The sequence below is a fragment of the Drosophila willistoni genome, chromosome 3R, assembly GCF_018902025.1.
Source record: "Drosophila willistoni isolate 14030-0811.24 chromosome 3R, UCI_dwil_1.1, whole genome shotgun sequence".
NCBI classification, from domain to species: domain Eukaryota; kingdom Metazoa; phylum Arthropoda; class Insecta; order Diptera; family Drosophilidae; genus Drosophila; species Drosophila willistoni.
The window spans coordinates 21,423,817-21,439,164 of record NC_061086.1 but is presented as its reverse complement, the minus strand read 5'-3'; the positions used below and the strand labels follow the sequence as shown (position 1 = coordinate 21,439,164).

Genomic DNA, 15,348 nt, shown 5'->3' with positions numbered 1-15,348 from the left:
AATTTAGCTTAGGTCTATTAAGCTTTGACCTTTACTTTCACCTTTCTACTAAATTCTCGCACAATTTATTTGTTGCAAATACTTATTTATGTACCGGCAAAATCATTGGTTTTTCCTACAATATTTTTTTTCGACTCTTTCCGCTTGAATTGAATTTTATTATGGCAGAGTGAACTGAAATGGGTTCCCTGTCCATTTATTATGTGAAAGTTTTCAAGCCAAATAAATGGAAACGAATTCGATTTAAATTTCGTTCGCCTTGCCAATCATCGATGACTTTCAAACACAATCTGACAGCAGGACAACGAGGATGGCGACGACAAACGACGACATGGTGACATAATTCTTTCCATTTGAGCAATGTAAAATATTGGAAATTCTGGAGAGGAGAGGGTATCTATGTATAAGTAAATAGGCGCCATATTTTCCATTTTAATTTGGTTAATCAAACGATTGGGGTAACAATTATCAGCCGGCAGGCACGTGCCATTTGTAATTTGAAACCATGACAAAAAAACCGATTAATTTCACACGAAAACAATCGAAATGTATGAGAGGGTGGTGGGAGTTGCGGGTGGTGGCCATGGAGGGAGACGAATTCATATATGTCCATTTATTAACGATTAAGTAAAAGAGTATGTGTCTGAATGTGAATAATTTTAATGAAATTAATTTAAAACTGAATGAAAACCGATGCCATGCTGCCTGAAAGTATGCAGTAGATTTCTCCTTTTTTTTTTTTTGCTAGGGAAGCTTTGACAAGTTGTTCGCAATTTGTTGGCACATCTCAATTAGCACATGCAGGATAATTATGTGTGTACGTGTAATGAACTCATTAGCATTGCAATGCCAGTGAAAAGTCAAAGCCAATTTGAGCCAGAGTAGGTGCAAATGTTTATTGTATTCATTGTGGCACTCGAATGTGGCGGAACAATGTGTTGGGGGTTTCTTTACAACGATGATATCAGGGAAAAACTGTTCAATTAAATAACAATTTAATCCAGTAATCAATTAAGTCCCCTTAAAATTACAAGCATGTGCTTATGTGAGTTGGCAATTTTGTATGTAATCAAATGAACCGCCAACTCAACTAAATCAATTGATAACAAATAATACTCTCAAGATTACGTCAATATTTTGAGCTTAAGATTGGTAGTCAATGGAGGTGATGGAAAGCCGACGACACACTTGTTCAAATCGATTACTATTTGCAGTATGCTAATCAAAGTTAAGCACTTGAAAGACCACCAGTAAAGCCCAAAGGTGCCCCACAGCGAATCAATGCGCAATTGGAATGCCAATCTCATCAGATATTAGCTTTTCTACAATGGCCAATTGAATTCACAGTAAACGATGGTGCCAAATGGTCAACTGCTAGATCTAATCAGAGGGATGATAAGGTGGAGAACGCACCTCGCCGCTTGGGGTGACTATAAAAGAGCTCTCTGCCAGAATATTGGACAAACAAGTTGAAGGGTTTCCAACATGAAGACCATTTTATTTGTAGCATTCTTTGCACTCGCTGCTGGTAAGCTCACACACATGTGAAATGCCTGAGTATCGCGTCTAAATTATAAATGTTTTCAGCTTCGGCATTCGCCTTGGAAGAGGCTGACCGTGTTAATGGAGAAAACGGCTGGTATGTGCCCCAGGAGGATGGTTCCTTTGAGTGGGTTGACATGGATGTGGCCGAGGAGTGGTTGGAGCGCCAGGAATTATTGGAAGGCCGTGGATTGACCACTGTTCCAGTAAAATTCTACCTCTACACCAGTTCCAATCCCAGCAAGGGCAAGAAGATCACCGCCACCACCAAGTCAATTGATGCCTCCAACTTCAATGCTGCTCACCCCACCAGATTCGTTATCCACGGCTGGACTCAGAGCTACACCTCGAGCATGAACAAGGACATCCGTGCTGCATGGTTGAGCCATGGTGACTACAACGTCATCGTTGTCGACTGGGCCCGTGCCCGTTCTGTGGACTATGCTTCATCCGTTTTGGCTGTTCCCAAGACTGGCAAGAAAGTCGCCGCTATGATTAACTTCCTGCACAGCAACTACGGCATGTCTCTCGATGATCTGTATGTCATTGGTCACAGTCTGGGCGCTCATGTCTCCGGCTATGCTGGCAAGAACACCAACGGTCAAGTTCACACCATCATTGGTTTGGACCCTGCCCTTCCTCTGTTCAACTACAACAAGCCAAGCAAACGTCTGAGCTCCACTGATGCCTGGTACGTAGAGTCCATCCAAACCAATGGCGGCAACTTGGGTTTCCTTAAGCCCATCGGCAAGGGTGCCTTCTACCCCAACGGCGGTAAGACCCAACCCGGATGCACCCTTGATGTGACTGGTGCCTGCTCCCACGGACGCTCTGTGACCTACTACGCCGAAGCCGTTACCGAGGACAATTTCGGTACCATCAAGTGCGGTGATTACGAGGCAGCTGTTGCCAAGGAGTGTGGCAGCACCTACAGCAGCGTTCGCATGGGAGCTGACACCAATGCCTACATGGTTGAAGGTGATTTCTATGTCCCTGTAAACAGCAAGGCACCCTTCGGTATGATTAACTAATTGATCATGAAACAATATGAACGGCAATAAATCAATTTTATAACGAATGTCATTTGATCACCTTGTATAGGGGTAATTTAAACTGATTAACGCAGCGATTAATTTATTTGGTAAACCGATTTCTTGACATTGAAACGGTAACCTACTAAGCTGGCCAATCAGTATTTTATTTTCTCGTCAGTTCATAAATAATGGGTTTATTTTTGATATTTTTATTTCACTCTACACCAGAGTGAGAGAGTTTGTTGAATTAGCAGCTATTTCCAGTAAATTTGCGCTGGATTCGAAGAAATGGTTTATTCCATTTATTAAAATCAGATAGGAATTGGCCAAGCTATAATTAGGGAATATGGCCCACTTGGCCATAAGTGGTCGAAAGGTGCGATGATGTGCTTATAAGTAAATAAAACGGTTTGAAGACAGAAAAATATCTTCGTCAACAGGGTGGGAAATAGACCCAAATAAATTGCGGGGGGGTTTAATCAACAAATGCGTAATAAAACAAAATCAAAATAAACTATTTTTGCATTATCGAAAGTAGAATTTCCATACATGATTCATAACAAAGAAGAAAAGTTTGTCAGGTATACGATTTAGTCAAAAAGAGTCTTAGGTTTGAACTACTGGAACCATTCCTGTGAGTAAATCATCCATTATGAGATATATGCCAGATTTGCCCGATATGTGCGCTTAAGTATTCCCATGAGATATAGCAAAGACTTGCCATTTTAGAAAACATGGGAAAAATATGGATATTATCTAAGATACTTGAGTGTGATTGGTTTAATGAACTGACTTTATCACATTCGTGCACGAAGTTTTAGTTGCTTACTTGTTTTGATTCTAAACACGATTACCTTCTAGTCCTAAGCCTCGTCGGACGCAATTGATGTATTGGTAGCAAAATATTTCTCATTCAATACCTTTGATTGCAAACGATTGACTTCATTGACTTTTGGAGTCTTATCAGGCCAAAAGGTTGATTGGTTCACAAATGAGTGAGTTGTTTGTAAACTTTTCGAGTCTTATCAACTTGACAGGGTAATTCTGAAGTGGAAAACAGATTTAGCTAATCAGACAATATCGCTTTTATCGTTATGTTTATAAATAAAACATTTTTTGAAGTGTTTAAGCTCTTTTTAAAAGCCGATTATCCGTGGGGTATATAAACCTGGTTCCTGCTTTTGAAAAGCATCAATAAACTTCGCCATCGCAATATGAAGGTTCTTCTGGTTCTAGCTGCACTACTGGCAGCAGGTGAGTTTTTATAAAAATTGATTCGTCTCCAGAGAACATGAACTCAAGACAGTCTACTTGCAGTAAGTGCCATACCCATTGAGGGAGAGCAAGTCAACGGAGAGAACGGCTGGTACATACCACAGCTGGATGGCTCTTTCAAGTGGATGGACTTGGAGGAAGCGGAGCAACTGCTGGCAAATGGTGATCAAATCGAAGGCCGCATCAGCACCAATGCTGTGAATTTCTATCTATACACCAAGTCTAATCCCACTTCGGGACAACAAATTGAGGCTTCGTGGTCGTCCATTTCTGGCTCGAACTTCAACTCAAATCACGGAACTCGTTTTGTCATCCATGGATGGACCCAGAGCTACACTGATTCCATGAATACCGAGATCACCAAAGCATGGTTGTCCCAAGGCGACTACAATGTTATCATCGTCGATTGGGCTCGCGCTCGCTCTGTTGATTATGCTTCCTCGGTTCTAGCTGTTCCCGGCGCTGGTGCCAAGGTCGGTGATATGATCAACTATCTTCAGAATAGTTATGGTATGTCGTTGGATACCCTTGTAGTTATTGGTCACAGTTTGGGCGCTCATGTTTCTGGTTATGCCGGCAAAACCGTTGGCGAGGGCAGAATTCATGCAATTGTTGGTCTAGATCCTGCTCTTCCTCTGTTCAGCTATGACAGCCCTAACAAGCGTCTTAACAGTGCTGATGCCTGGTATGTGGAGTCTATTCAGACCAACGGCGGTAATCTTGGTTTCCTGAAACCCATTGGCAAAGGCGCCTTCTACCCCAATGGCGGCAAGTCCCAACCCGGCTGTGGTCTCGATTTAACCGGCTCCTGCTCCCACGGACGCTCTGTGACCTACTACGCCGAAGCCGTTACCCAGGATAACTTTGGCACCGTCAAGTGCGGCGACTATGAGGCAGCCGTTGCCAATCAGTGTGGCAGCACCTACAGCAGCGTTCGCATGGGAGCTGTAACCAACGCATACATGGTTGATGGTGATTACTATGTTCCTGTGAATAGCGATGCTCCATTTGGCAAAATTAACTGATTGTGAACATGAAATATATATGTTGGAATATAAAATTTATACAAAATATGTTGTCTTCTTTTCAATGAATGAAAGCTGTTTTGGTAGTAGGATGACTAGTTTACTGACTTTGTAGTAGTAGTGACTAGTTTAAAATGTAACGACTAACGATAAATAGTCATATTCACTCTGTTATACACTGTTATGGCAGTGAAACACAATAATCAAGAGAAGATAGACAGAGTCATTGGAAGGCAACCATCAATAAATTAAATAAAGAATAAACCAGATGTGTAGTAAATCTTTATAAAATAATTCGAGTTATTTGTATATTTTCTTATATGGTCAAGCCAGTTCATAAATTATAACTAAAACCAATTAAATAATAGTTCGTTGGATTGTTTTTTTTTTTAAGAATCAGTCTTATCTAACGATTTACGGGTGAAAAGTTTCATACAATGCTCCCGTTTTTAGCCAATTGACTTGGTACAAAAATCGTGACTGACTTGAGGACTTTTGGAGGCTTATCAGCATGATAGGGGCTATAAAAAATATGGAAAAACTGATTTTTCTAATTTATCAGCGATGTTAAGTATGATAGTAGCGATACTATCATATCGGTAATAAAAATAACATTCCTCAAGTGCCTATACTCTTATTGATATCGGCTATATAAACCTGGCCGATGGTTTCCGTCAACACCATTCAAGTTTGTCAATTCAAAATGAAAGTATTCCTGGTTCTAGCTGCATTGTTGGCAGCAGGTAAGTTTCCTTAAGGAATCACGTCGCTTCAGGTGAATAAGGATTTGATTAATTCCTCTTACAGCATGTGCTCTTCCTATTGGGGAAGAGCAAATTAATGGCGAGAACGGCTGGTTTATACCACAGCTCGATGGCTCCTTCAAGTGGATGGATATGGAAGAGGCGGAGGAGCTGCTGGCAAATGGTGATCAAATCGAAGGCCGCATCAGCACCAATGCTGTTAACTTCTACCTGTACACCAAGTCCAATCCCACAGATGGCAAGGAAATCAAGTCAAAGGCATCGTCCATTGAGGACTCGCACTTTAACAAGGATCACGGAACTCGTTTTGTTATCCACGGATGGACTGGTCGTCACACCGATTCCATGAACACCGAGATCACCAAGGCATGGCTGTCCAAGGGCGACTATAACATTATCATTGTCGATTGGGCTCGTGCCCGTTCTGTGGATTATGCTTCGTCGGTTCTGGCTGTTCCCGGCGCTGGTGCCAAGGTCGGTGCGATGATCAAGTACCTGCACGAGAGTCACGGCATGTCTTTGGATAGCCTGGAAGTAATTGGTCACAGTTTGGGCGCTCATGTCTCTGGTTATGCCGGCAAAACCGTTGGCGAAGGCAAAATCCACACTATTGTTGGTCTGGATCCTGCTCTTCCCCTGTTCAGCTATGACAAACCCGCCAAGCGTCTGAACAGTGGTGATGCCTGGTATGTGGAGTCTATTCAGACTAATGGAGGTAAACTTGGATTCCTGAAGCCCATTGGCAAGGGTGCCTTCTACCCCAACGGCGGTAAGAAGCAGCCAGGTTGCGGTCTCGATGCCACCGGTTCCTGTTCTCACAGCCGCTCTGTGACCTATTACGCCGAAGCCGTTACCGAGGACAATTTCGGTTCCATGAAGTGCGGTGATTACGAGGAAGCTGTTGCCAAGGAGTGTGGCAGCACCTACAGCAGCGTTCGCATGGGAGCTGACACCAATGCCTACATGGTTGAAGGTGATTTCTATGTCCCTGTTAACAGCAAGGCACCGTATGGCAAAATTAACTAAGCATTAAATAAATTTGAATGATATCTAAAGTTGTAACTGAATATTATTTTTTCCTCAATGAATAAGAGATCCTCTAGATTTGCATTTTATGGGTTGAAGTTTATTAAGTTCAAGGCCAATCAATAGTACATAACAATTGACAATTATCCACGGATTCGGTTCATGGTTTTGTTTTAGCTAGTTGGCTAATAACAAATAACGAACAATTAAGGGTTTTCCTTAATTGCAAGTTAGTTATGGATTTTTGGATGCTTATCTAACTTAAAACTAATTTAATTATACAGCGTAAAATGTGATTTTAGTCGTTGTTACGACCTTCAAATCGGCTATATAAGGGTGTCATCAAATCGGCAGCATCGTTACTAAACGAAAATGAAAGTATTTGCAGTGTTAGCAGTACTCATCGCAGCAGGTATGTGAAAAGCCATCTTTCAATAACCAAAAACACTAACTCGAATAACAAGAACTCCATTCATTTTACCCTCAGCCAGTGCTCAACGGGAGGTAATTGTTGGAGAGGAAGGCTGGTACGTACCGCAGCTAGATGGCACGGCAAAGGGAACACACCGGGAGGTGTTCATGGCGAAATGCGGAGGTCCTGATAAATTTGATTTTAATCCAGTCAAGTTCTATTTGTATACCAATTCTAATCCTCTTGATGGAAGAAAACTCAACCGTTCCATAGCGAGTTTTGAAAGCTCGCCATTCAGAAAAGATAAACCCACCTTTTTCGTCATACATGGATGGGCAGGTAGTTACGATCAATCTCAGAACTCTAATATTATAAAAGCCTGGTTAGGCAGGGGCGAATTCAATGTAATCGCCGTCGATTGGCCACGTGCGCGCTATACTGAATATTGTGGAGCGTATATGGCCGCTCGTGGTGTTGGTTGGTATCTTGGAAAGATGATCAATTTTATGGCAAAGTATGGCTTCGCTGGCGCAGCCAACATCCACCTTATTGGTTTCGATCTAGGCGCACATATAGCAGGATTTGCTGGCAAGTATATTGGTGAAGGCAAAATCACAACTATAACTGCTCTGGATCCAGCTTTACCTGGCTTCACCTATTCGTGGCCACACGCGCGTCTAGACACCAATGATGCAAAATACGTTGAGACCATTGTAACTAGCGGTGGATTATACGGTATTCTGAAGCCTATTGGAAGAGCTGTTTTCTACGTTAATGGCGGCGAACATCAACCGGGATGTATTGCCGACATTTTTGGTATTTGTGCCCATGAGCGTGCTGTCACTTACTACGTTGAAGCCGTGGAAAAGAATCACTTTGGCACCTATAAGTGCTCTCATTATCAAACAGCTATCAATAAAAACTGTGCCCCTACATTCTCCAACGTTCGCATGGGAAATACCTTCGAAAATCCTGGCAAAGCTGATGGCATCTACTATGTCCCTATTAAATCTAAGCGTCCATTTGGCATTTCTCCATCTTCCTAAATAAAGCACTGAAGGATATGCCAGTTTTCTTTATCTGACTGTTGACTTTTGTTTACCCACTTGACGAAATGATGACGTTGCATTTATGAAAACAACAAGGTGGTCCCGATCGCAGAGATATGTAGGCCATGTCAGCGCTAATACATATAAAATAGTTGATTAACTAATCTACTGTAAAAGCACATAAGTCGGACTACCCGGACCTTAGCGTAGCTAGCATTGATTTATCGAATGACGAAACTTGGCACAATCATTAATAGGTACTCAAACTGACAGCTATAAATTGTTATACCATGCACTCATTGTCTGAAAGGAAACATAAAGGACGCCAAAATGTATGTACCAGACATAAAGAGAGAAGCTTTATAATGTTATATGTACATATATTCTTTATCAACATCAATAGTCTAGTCTAGTATAGTTTTTGTATCTGGTATGCCAATAAGTCTTAGATGGCCTGTGTAAATAGAATTTTATCTGTACATTTAAAAAAATTGTTTCTGTTGGTGCATGGTATACCATAGTATTACTTCAAAAACGAATTTGAAATAACAAAGCCGGGGCGAGTCCTGAATGCAGCAGCATAGACACCTTTTGAAGATTATAATTATATAGAGACTTGGTTTTTCATGGATGTCTGAAAATCGACACAAACAAATTTACTGTGGTCTTAATTCGCAGCTTAGTTATGGATATTTGGACACTTGCGTAATCTAATAAAAAAGTGTAAAAATCAATTTGCTATGGTTCTAAGCATGGCCTTTGAGTGGTTTATATAAGAATAACAGTCCTTGCCCACATCATCATATAGTTTTGATTTTCTAAAAATGAAACTATTGGCAGTTTTAGCAGCACTCATCGCAGCAGGTATGTAAAAGGACTTCTACATAAATAACAAGAATTCTATTAATTTTACCCATAGCCAGTGCTCAATCAATAAGGAAAGATTCGGAAGGCTGGTACGTGCCGCAGCTAGAAGGCTCCGTAGTGTGGAGGCCCCGAGATGAGTTCCTGAAAAATTGTGGAGGTTATGATAAATTCGATTTCAATCCAGTCCATTACTATCTGTACACCAATGCAGATCCTCTCGACTGAAAAAAGCTCAACTTATCCTTAGCTAGTTTGGAGAGCTCACCCTACAAAAAAAATACACCCACCTTTGGTGGTTACGATCAATCTCTGAACTCTAAAATTATAAAAGCTTGGTTAGGCAGGGGCGATTTCAATGTAATCTCCGTCGATTGGGCACGTGCGCGGTTTGTTGAATATTGTGGAGCGTATATGGCCGTTCGTGGTGTTGGTAGGCGTATTGGAAAGATGATCAATTTATTGGCAAAGTATGGCTTCGCTAACGCAGTCAACATCCACCTTATTGGTTTCAGTATAGGCGCCCATATAGCAGGTTTTGCTGGCAAGTATGTTGGCGATGGTAAAATCCAAAGTATAACAGGTCTGGATCCAGCTTTACCTGGCTTCGTACATGGGTGGTCAGCTTTTAGGCTACACTCTACTGATGCAGAATACGTTGAGACCATTGTAACTAGCGGTGGATTACAAGGTATGCTAAAGCCTATTGGAAAAGCTGTTTTCTACGTTAATGGTGGTGAACATCAACCGGGATGTATTGCCGACATTTTTGGTATTTGTGCCCATGAGCGTGCTGTTACTTACTACGCTGAAGCTGTGCAACATAATCAATTCGGCACCTACAAGTGCCCTCATTATCAAACAGCTCTCCTTAAAAATTGTGATCCTACATTCTCTAACGTTCGTATGGGAAATACTTTCGATAATATTGGCAAAGCTGATGGCATCTACTATGTCCCTATTAAATCTAAGTCTCCATTTGGCATTTCTTCATCTACCTAAATAAAACACTGATGGATATGACAGTTTTCTTTAACTGATTCTTAACTTTTGCTTGAAGAAATGATGACCTTGCATTTATGGAAACAACAAAGGGGTCCTAATCTCAGAGATATGTAATTATCAGTAGGCGACAATAAATATATATAATATTTAGATATAATCTTTTAATATAAATGGGCTACCCAAGGACTAATCCATTTGGACACAGTACTATGCCAATGTCATTTGACATTAGACGTATATTTTAAAATTACCTCAAATATGTTGGCAAAGGAATAGATAAACTCTAACATAATCAACATAATCTATAGTAAAAATCAGTAGAGATTTTGAAAAGTTTGGAACGTCAAGTCAGGAAACGAAAGATTATTAATTTGTCCAATTGTTTCCATAACATTTAGATGATATAATTATACACAATTTTTTTCATGGATGGCTAAAAATCAATACAAATAAATTTTGCTAAATGGTCCTAATTCTCGAGTTAGATATGGATATTCGGACACTTGCGTAATCTAATAAAAAAGTGTAAAAATCAATTTGATATCGTTCTTATGACCTTTAAGTGGGCTATATAAGAATGACACCTCTTTGCCCACATCATCATATAGTTTTGATTTTCTAAAAATGAAACTATTGGCAGTTTTAGCAGCACTCATCGCAGCAGGTATGTAAAAGGACTTCTACATAAATAACAAGAATTCTATTAATTTTACCCATAGCCAATGCTCAATCAATTAGGGATGATTCGGAAGGCTGGTACGTACCGCAGCTAGATGGCTCCGTAGTGTTTAGGCCTCGAGATGTGTTCATGAAAACTTGTGGAGGTTATGATAGATTCGATTTCAATCCAGTCAATTACTATTTGTACACCAATGCAGATCCTCTCGACGGAAAAAAACTCAACTTATCCTTAGCTAGTTTGGTGAGCTCACCCTACAAAAAAGGATCACCTACCATTTTCGTCATACATGGATGGACAGGCGCTTACGATCAACCTATCATCTATAAAATTATAAAAGCCTGGTTAGGAAGGGGCGATTTCAATTTAATCTCCGTCGATTGGGCACGTGCGCGCTATACTGAATATTGTGGGTCGTATTTGGCCGTTCGTGGCGTTGGTAACAATATCGGAAAGATGATCAATTTACTAACAAGCAGTAAACTCAATACCGCGTCCAACATCCACCTTATTGGTTTCGATTTAGGCGCCCATATAGCAGGTTATGCTGGCAAGTATGTTGGCGATGGTAAAATCAAAACTATAACAGGTCTGGATCCAGCTTTACCTGGCTTCGTGCATGGGTGGTCAGCTTTTAGGCTACACTCTACTGATGCAGAATACGTTGAGACCATTGTAACTAGCGGTGGATTACAAGGTTTGCTAAAGCCTATTGGAAAAGCTGTTTTCTACGTTAATGGTGGTGAACATCAACCTGGATGTATTGTTGACATTTTTGGTATTTGTGCCCATGAGCGTGCTGTTACTTACTACGCTGAAGCTGTGCAACATAATCATTTCGGCACCTACAAGTGCCCTCATTATCAAACAGCTCTCCATAAAAATTGTACCCCTACATTCTCTAACGTTCGTATGGGAAATACCCTCGAAAATCCTGGCAAAGCTAATGGCATCTACTATGTCCCTATTAAATCTAAGCATCCATTTGGCATTTCTCCATCTTCCTAAATAAAGCACTGAAGGATATGCCAGTTTTCTTTAACTTACTCTTGACTTTTTTTTACCCACTTGACGAAATGATGACATTGCATTTATGAAAACAACAAAGGGGTCCTAGTCGCAGAGTATGTAATTATCAGTAATATAAATGGGCTACCCAAGGACCAATCCATTTGTATACAATGTCTCTTGACCTTAGACGTATTTTTTTTAGCGGTGTTTACTACCTCAAGTATGTTAGCAAATGAATAGATAAACTCTGACATAATCTATAGTAAAAATCAGTAGAGATTTTGAAAAATTTGGAATGTCAATTCAGGAAACGAAAGACTTTTCTGAAACAACACTATTCATTTGTCCAATTGTTACCATGACAGCTGATTATAGATGATTATACACCATTTTCTTCATGGATGGCTAAAAACCAATACAAAATAAATTTAGCTTAATGGTCCTAATTCTCAAGTTAGATATGGATATTCGGACACTTGCGTAATCTAATGGAAATGTGTAAAAATCAATTTGATATTGTTCTTATGACAGTAATTATTTATACATATAATAATGGCAGATAACTGCCGACGTCATCACTACAAGAAAAGATCGCTTATAATTCAACCTATAGTGAGGGATAAATAGATTGTGAGTCTGACGAGAAAGGCTGATATGTGCCACAGAAGAATGGCAATTTAGTGTGGGTGCATCAGGACATATTTAGGTCACTTTGTAATATCGATGTAAAAGTTTAGTCCATCGATTTCATTGTTAACACCAAATCTCATCTTTTTGAGTCTAATAAGAAACTGTGAAATCCGATTTTTCATTGTTCTTAACCTTTGAAAGTTCCATACATGTAAAAGTGTCAACAACAATGAAACAATTCTCTGTAATAGCAGCATTTTTTGCAGTCGGTAAGTTTAAAATCACTATTAGAAATGATAAGAACTCTAAATTGTATCTACAGTCAGTAGGTTGTCAAGTGGGCAAAGAATTGATGGTGATATTGGGTGGAACGTACCACAGATGGATGGTTCGGTAAAGTGGATGGAGCATAAAGAATTCGAGGAAACTTATGCCACGGTTCATGAAATCAAACCCAATACTGTTGAATTCTATCTTTACACCAATTCAAATCCTTTACACGGCAAGAAAATTAACAGGACATCAATATCCATAAAGGACTCGCCCTTCCGACTTAATCAAGGCACTTATTTTGTAATACACGGATGGAAAGGTAGTTACACCGATGATATGAGCATCGAAATCACCAAGGCCTTGTTGTCTCAATCAGACTGCAATGTGATTGTCATCGATTGGGTCCGTGGCCGAGATGAATATATACCTGCGGTTTTGGCCTTCCCTGTCGCTGGTTACACGGTTGGGAGGATGATCAAGTTTCTGTCAGAAAATCAATTTACGATATTGACCAAAGTGTCTATTAGTGGTCTCGGTCTGGGCGCCCATGTATCTGGTTTTGCTGGCAGGACTGTTGGCTATGGCAAAGTCCAAAGTATAGTTGGTCTGGATCCTGCTGGTCCCTTTTTCAACAATGATTTTCGTGACCACCGCCTAACTATGTACGATGCCTACTATGTTGAGACCATTCAGACCAACGGGGACCATTATGGATTGTTACAACCCCTCGGAAAAGCTACCTTTTATGTGAATGGTGGCAAGGTTCAGCCCGGATGCGGTGACAATCATCTCTGTTCCCATATGCGGTCTTGGATGTACTATGTAGAAGCTATTAAATTGAATAACTTTGGCACCTACAGTTGCCCCGACTATCAGGCATTTATCAACAATAAATGTCCGTCAATTTTCACAAGGATACGCATGGGAAACATTGCACGAAATGCATACTTAGCTGAAGGTCTTTATTATGTGCCTGTTAAGGAGAAGTCACCTCATGGTTATCCTCCACCACATTAAAATAATATCTATTTTTCTTTTTTAACGTCTGCTCCTAGTTATGATCAAGCCAAAGACAACTTCAGAAAGGGTTCCTAATCACAGAAAGAGGCATGTCCGAGATACGTTTAGATGAAAAGTAAACATGTATGACAATTTACTTCCACTCAAAATAACAATTCACCACAAAAGTTTACTTGCGTGCAAGATAAGAGATTGTGGAATGTATTTGTTAAATAAAATAAATTCATGATTAATTGAAAAATTTACACATATATGTAGTAATTGACTAACTTTAAAAGATATGAGTGTGAGTATTGAAAATCGGAAGATGTCGCTACGACAGGGCTATCTGACACGCGGCCCGAAATGAAGCAATCTACTTAAAGATAATCAAGATACTTACTTTAAATTACTAACCACATGTCGTTCTCCTACCTAAGATTCTGACTGAATAATCGGACATGGGTATTTGACGTGAGTGCCATTCAATTGGCCATAATCTCGAGTGTTGTGCTCAAAGTGCTTATTCTCTCGTGAATATAAAGGAAACGTTTGGCCCATCTGCGAATGTCAGTGTGAATTCAGCTTGTTGTCGCAACATGAAATTGCTATTGGCTTTGACTTTCTGCGTGTTGGCGGGTAAGTTTAGGTCAGCGAATCGTCTTGGCTTGAATATGAAACACCTTTGCCCTTATAGCTAACGCCAGCGAGATTCGTGAGAACGGAGAAAATGGCTGGTATGTGCCCCAGGCTGATGGAACATTCGAATGGATGGACAAAGAGGTGGCAGAGAGCTATTTGGAGGCCCACGCTGAATTGGAAGGACGTAGCGTGCTGAACCCAGTCACTTTCTACCTGTACACACAATCCAATCGCGATTGGGCTCAAGAGATTACAGCTTCTTCGTCGTCCATCTCGAATTCATACTTCAATCCCAACAATCCCACGCGCATCACCATCCATGGTTGGTCTTCCAGCAAAGATGAGTTCATTAATTACGGCGTCCGTGATGCTTGGTTTACCCAGGGTGATATGAACATGATTGCCGTGGATTGGGGACGTGCCCGTTCCGTAGACTATGCCTCCTCAGTGGTTGCTGTTCCCGGTGTTGGAGAGCAGGTGGCTAAATTGATCAACTTCTTGCGCGATAATCATGGATTGAATCTGGACACTACCATGGTCATTGGACACAGTTTGGGTGCCCATGTGTCCGGCTATGCCGGTAAGAATGTCAAGAACGGACAATTGCACACGATCATTGGATTGGACCCTGCCCTGCCTCTGTTCAGCTACGATTCACCCAGCAAACGTCTCAGTTCCACTGATGCCTGGTATGTGGAGTCCATTCAGACTAATGGCGGTTCTCTTGGTTTCCTGAAGCCCATTGGCAAAGGTGCCTTCTATCCAAATGGTGGCAAATCGCAACCAGGATGTGGTTGGGATTTAACTGGCTCCTGTTCTCACAGCCGCTCTGTCATCTACTATGCCGAAGCTGTCATTGCCGATAATTTCCCCACCATGCGTTGCGGTGACTACGAGGAAGCCGTAGACAAGAGTTGCGGCAACTCCTACAGCTCAGTTAGAATGGGTGCTGTTATTAATGCCTACATGGTATCGGGCGATTACTATGTCCCCGTTAACAGTGAAGCCCCCTATGGCTATGGCAATTAATTGAGTCACAATAAAAACCACACTGGTTAACTTCATTTGTTGATTGTATTTTGTTTTGGAACTGGTTCCTAGTCTTCGCCGTTTAAGCT

The 15,348-nt window shown here is 40.9% G+C and overlaps 7 protein-coding genes and 1 long non-coding RNA gene across 12 annotated transcripts; 7 read left to right on the top strand and 1 right to left on the bottom strand.

The window, feature by feature from the left end:
- Window positions 1-1,479: 1,479 nt before the first annotated feature.
- LOC6647781 (phospholipase A1 VesT1.02) lies at window positions 1,480-2,620 on the top strand. Its single transcript, XM_002070383.4, has 2 exons — window positions 1,480-1,528; window positions 1,588-2,620. Exons 1-2 carry the CDS (start codon window positions 1,486-1,488, stop codon window positions 2,571-2,573), a joined length of 1,029 nt encoding a protein of 342 aa, XP_002070419.1. The 5' UTR covers window positions 1,480-1,485; the 3' UTR covers window positions 2,574-2,620.
- Window positions 2,621-3,790: 1,170 nt separating this feature from the next.
- Window positions 3,791-4,876, top strand: LOC6647782 (pancreatic triacylglycerol lipase). 2 transcript variants are annotated; one of them, XM_002070384.3, is made up of 2 exons: window positions 3,791-3,830; window positions 3,894-4,876. In XM_002070384.3, the coding sequence occupies exons 1-2, from the start codon at window positions 3,791-3,793 to the stop codon at window positions 4,874-4,876; spliced, it is 1,023 nt and encodes a 340-aa protein (XP_002070420.1). The 2 variants fall into 2 exon arrangements, with proteins under 2 accessions (XP_002070420.1, XP_015032901.1); XM_015177415.2 differs by having other exon boundaries at window positions 3,791-3,834; window positions 3,898-4,876.
- Window positions 4,877-5,564: 688 nt separating this feature from the next.
- Window positions 5,565-6,695, top strand: LOC6647783 (phospholipase A1 VesT1.02). The gene is made up of 2 exons (XM_002070385.4): window positions 5,565-5,619; window positions 5,684-6,695. Exons 1-2 carry the CDS (start codon window positions 5,580-5,582, stop codon window positions 6,664-6,666), a joined length of 1,023 nt encoding a protein of 340 aa, XP_002070421.1. The 5' UTR covers window positions 5,565-5,579; the 3' UTR covers window positions 6,667-6,695.
- A 307-nt stretch (window positions 6,696-7,002) lies between these two features.
- On the top strand, window positions 7,003-8,162 carry LOC6647784 (phospholipase A1). The gene is made up of 2 exons (XM_002070386.4): window positions 7,003-7,078; window positions 7,154-8,162. Exons 1-2 carry the CDS (start codon window positions 7,039-7,041, stop codon window positions 8,122-8,124), a joined length of 1,011 nt encoding a protein of 336 aa, XP_002070422.1. The 5' UTR covers window positions 7,003-7,038; the 3' UTR covers window positions 8,125-8,162.
- Window positions 8,163-8,495: 333 nt separating this feature from the next.
- LOC124462113 lies at window positions 8,496-8,701 on the bottom strand. Its single transcript, XR_006955386.1, has 2 exons — window positions 8,644-8,701; window positions 8,496-8,581 (listed from the first exon to the last, which is right to left on the bottom strand). It is a non-coding gene; the product is annotated as an uncharacterized LOC124462113 (long non-coding RNA).
- Window positions 8,702-8,911: 210 nt separating this feature from the next.
- Window positions 8,912-11,717, top strand: LOC26528822 (phospholipase A1). Of its 4 annotated transcripts, none has more exons than XM_015177449.3 (2): window positions 8,912-8,991; window positions 9,047-9,300. In XM_015177449.3, the coding sequence occupies exons 1-2, from the start codon at window positions 8,952-8,954 to the stop codon at window positions 9,217-9,219; spliced, it is 213 nt and encodes a 70-aa protein (XP_015032935.1). In that variant the 5' UTR covers window positions 8,912-8,951; the 3' UTR covers window positions 9,220-9,300. The 4 variants fall into 4 exon arrangements, with proteins under 4 accessions (XP_015032935.1, XP_023034214.1, XP_023034213.1 ...); XM_023178446.2 differs by having other exon boundaries at window positions 8,930-8,991; window positions 9,047-10,027; XM_023178445.2 differs by lacking the exon at window positions 9,047-9,300 and adding an exon at window positions 10,716-11,717 and having other exon boundaries at window positions 8,937-8,991.
- Window positions 11,718-12,255: 538 nt separating this feature from the next.
- LOC26530154 (phospholipase A1 VesT1.02) lies at window positions 12,256-13,854 on the top strand. The gene is made up of 2 exons (XM_015177528.3): window positions 12,256-12,585; window positions 12,639-13,854. Exons 1-2 carry the CDS (start codon window positions 12,546-12,548, stop codon window positions 13,604-13,606), a joined length of 1,008 nt encoding a protein of 335 aa, XP_015033014.2. The 5' UTR covers window positions 12,256-12,545; the 3' UTR covers window positions 13,607-13,854.
- Window positions 13,855-14,160: 306 nt separating this feature from the next.
- LOC6647787 (phospholipase A1) lies at window positions 14,161-15,294 on the top strand. The gene is made up of 2 exons (XM_002070389.4): window positions 14,161-14,227; window positions 14,286-15,294. Exons 1-2 carry the CDS (start codon window positions 14,188-14,190, stop codon window positions 15,257-15,259), a joined length of 1,014 nt encoding a protein of 337 aa, XP_002070425.1. The 5' UTR covers window positions 14,161-14,187; the 3' UTR covers window positions 15,260-15,294.
- The last annotated feature ends 54 nt before the right edge of the window (window positions 15,295-15,348 follow it).

Excerpts from the sequence above, each read along its gene's own strand:
- LOC6647787 (XM_002070389.4), top strand. The coding sequence starts at position 14,188 with ATGAAATTGCTATTGGCTTTGACTTTCTGCGTGTTGGCGG. Across the intron at positions 14,228-14,285 it reads GACTTTCTGCGTGTTGGCGG|CTAACGCCAGCGAGATTCGT; the intron begins GTAAGTTTAGGT and ends TTGCCCTTATAG.
- LOC6647784 (XM_002070386.4), top strand. The coding sequence starts at position 7,039 with ATGAAAGTATTTGCAGTGTTAGCAGTACTCATCGCAGCAG. Across the intron at positions 7,079-7,153 it reads AGCAGTACTCATCGCAGCAG|CCAGTGCTCAACGGGAGGTA; the intron begins GTATGTGAAAAG and ends TTTTACCCTCAG.
- LOC6647783 (XM_002070385.4), top strand. The coding sequence starts at position 5,580 with ATGAAAGTATTCCTGGTTCTAGCTGCATTGTTGGCAGCAG. Across the intron at positions 5,620-5,683 it reads AGCTGCATTGTTGGCAGCAG|CATGTGCTCTTCCTATTGGG; the intron begins GTAAGTTTCCTT and ends TTCCTCTTACAG.
- LOC26528822 (XM_023178445.2), top strand. The coding sequence starts at position 8,952 with ATGAAACTATTGGCAGTTTTAGCAGCACTCATCGCAGCAG. Across the intron at positions 8,992-10,715 it reads AGCAGCACTCATCGCAGCAG|CCAATGCTCAATCAATTAGG; the intron begins GTATGTAAAAGG and ends TTTTACCCATAG.
- LOC26530154 (XM_015177528.3), top strand. The coding sequence starts at position 12,546 with ATGAAACAATTCTCTGTAATAGCAGCATTTTTTGCAGTCG. Across the intron at positions 12,586-12,638 it reads AGCAGCATTTTTTGCAGTCG|TCAGTAGGTTGTCAAGTGGG; the intron begins GTAAGTTTAAAA and ends TTGTATCTACAG.
- LOC6647782 (XM_002070384.3), top strand. The coding sequence starts at position 3,791 with ATGAAGGTTCTTCTGGTTCTAGCTGCACTACTGGCAGCAG. Across the intron at positions 3,831-3,893 it reads AGCTGCACTACTGGCAGCAG|TAAGTGCCATACCCATTGAG; the intron begins GTGAGTTTTTAT and ends GTCTACTTGCAG.
- LOC6647781 (XM_002070383.4), top strand. The coding sequence starts at position 1,486 with ATGAAGACCATTTTATTTGTAGCATTCTTTGCACTCGCTGCTG. Across the intron at positions 1,529-1,587 it reads ATTCTTTGCACTCGCTGCTG|CTTCGGCATTCGCCTTGGAA; the intron begins GTAAGCTCACAC and ends AAATGTTTTCAG.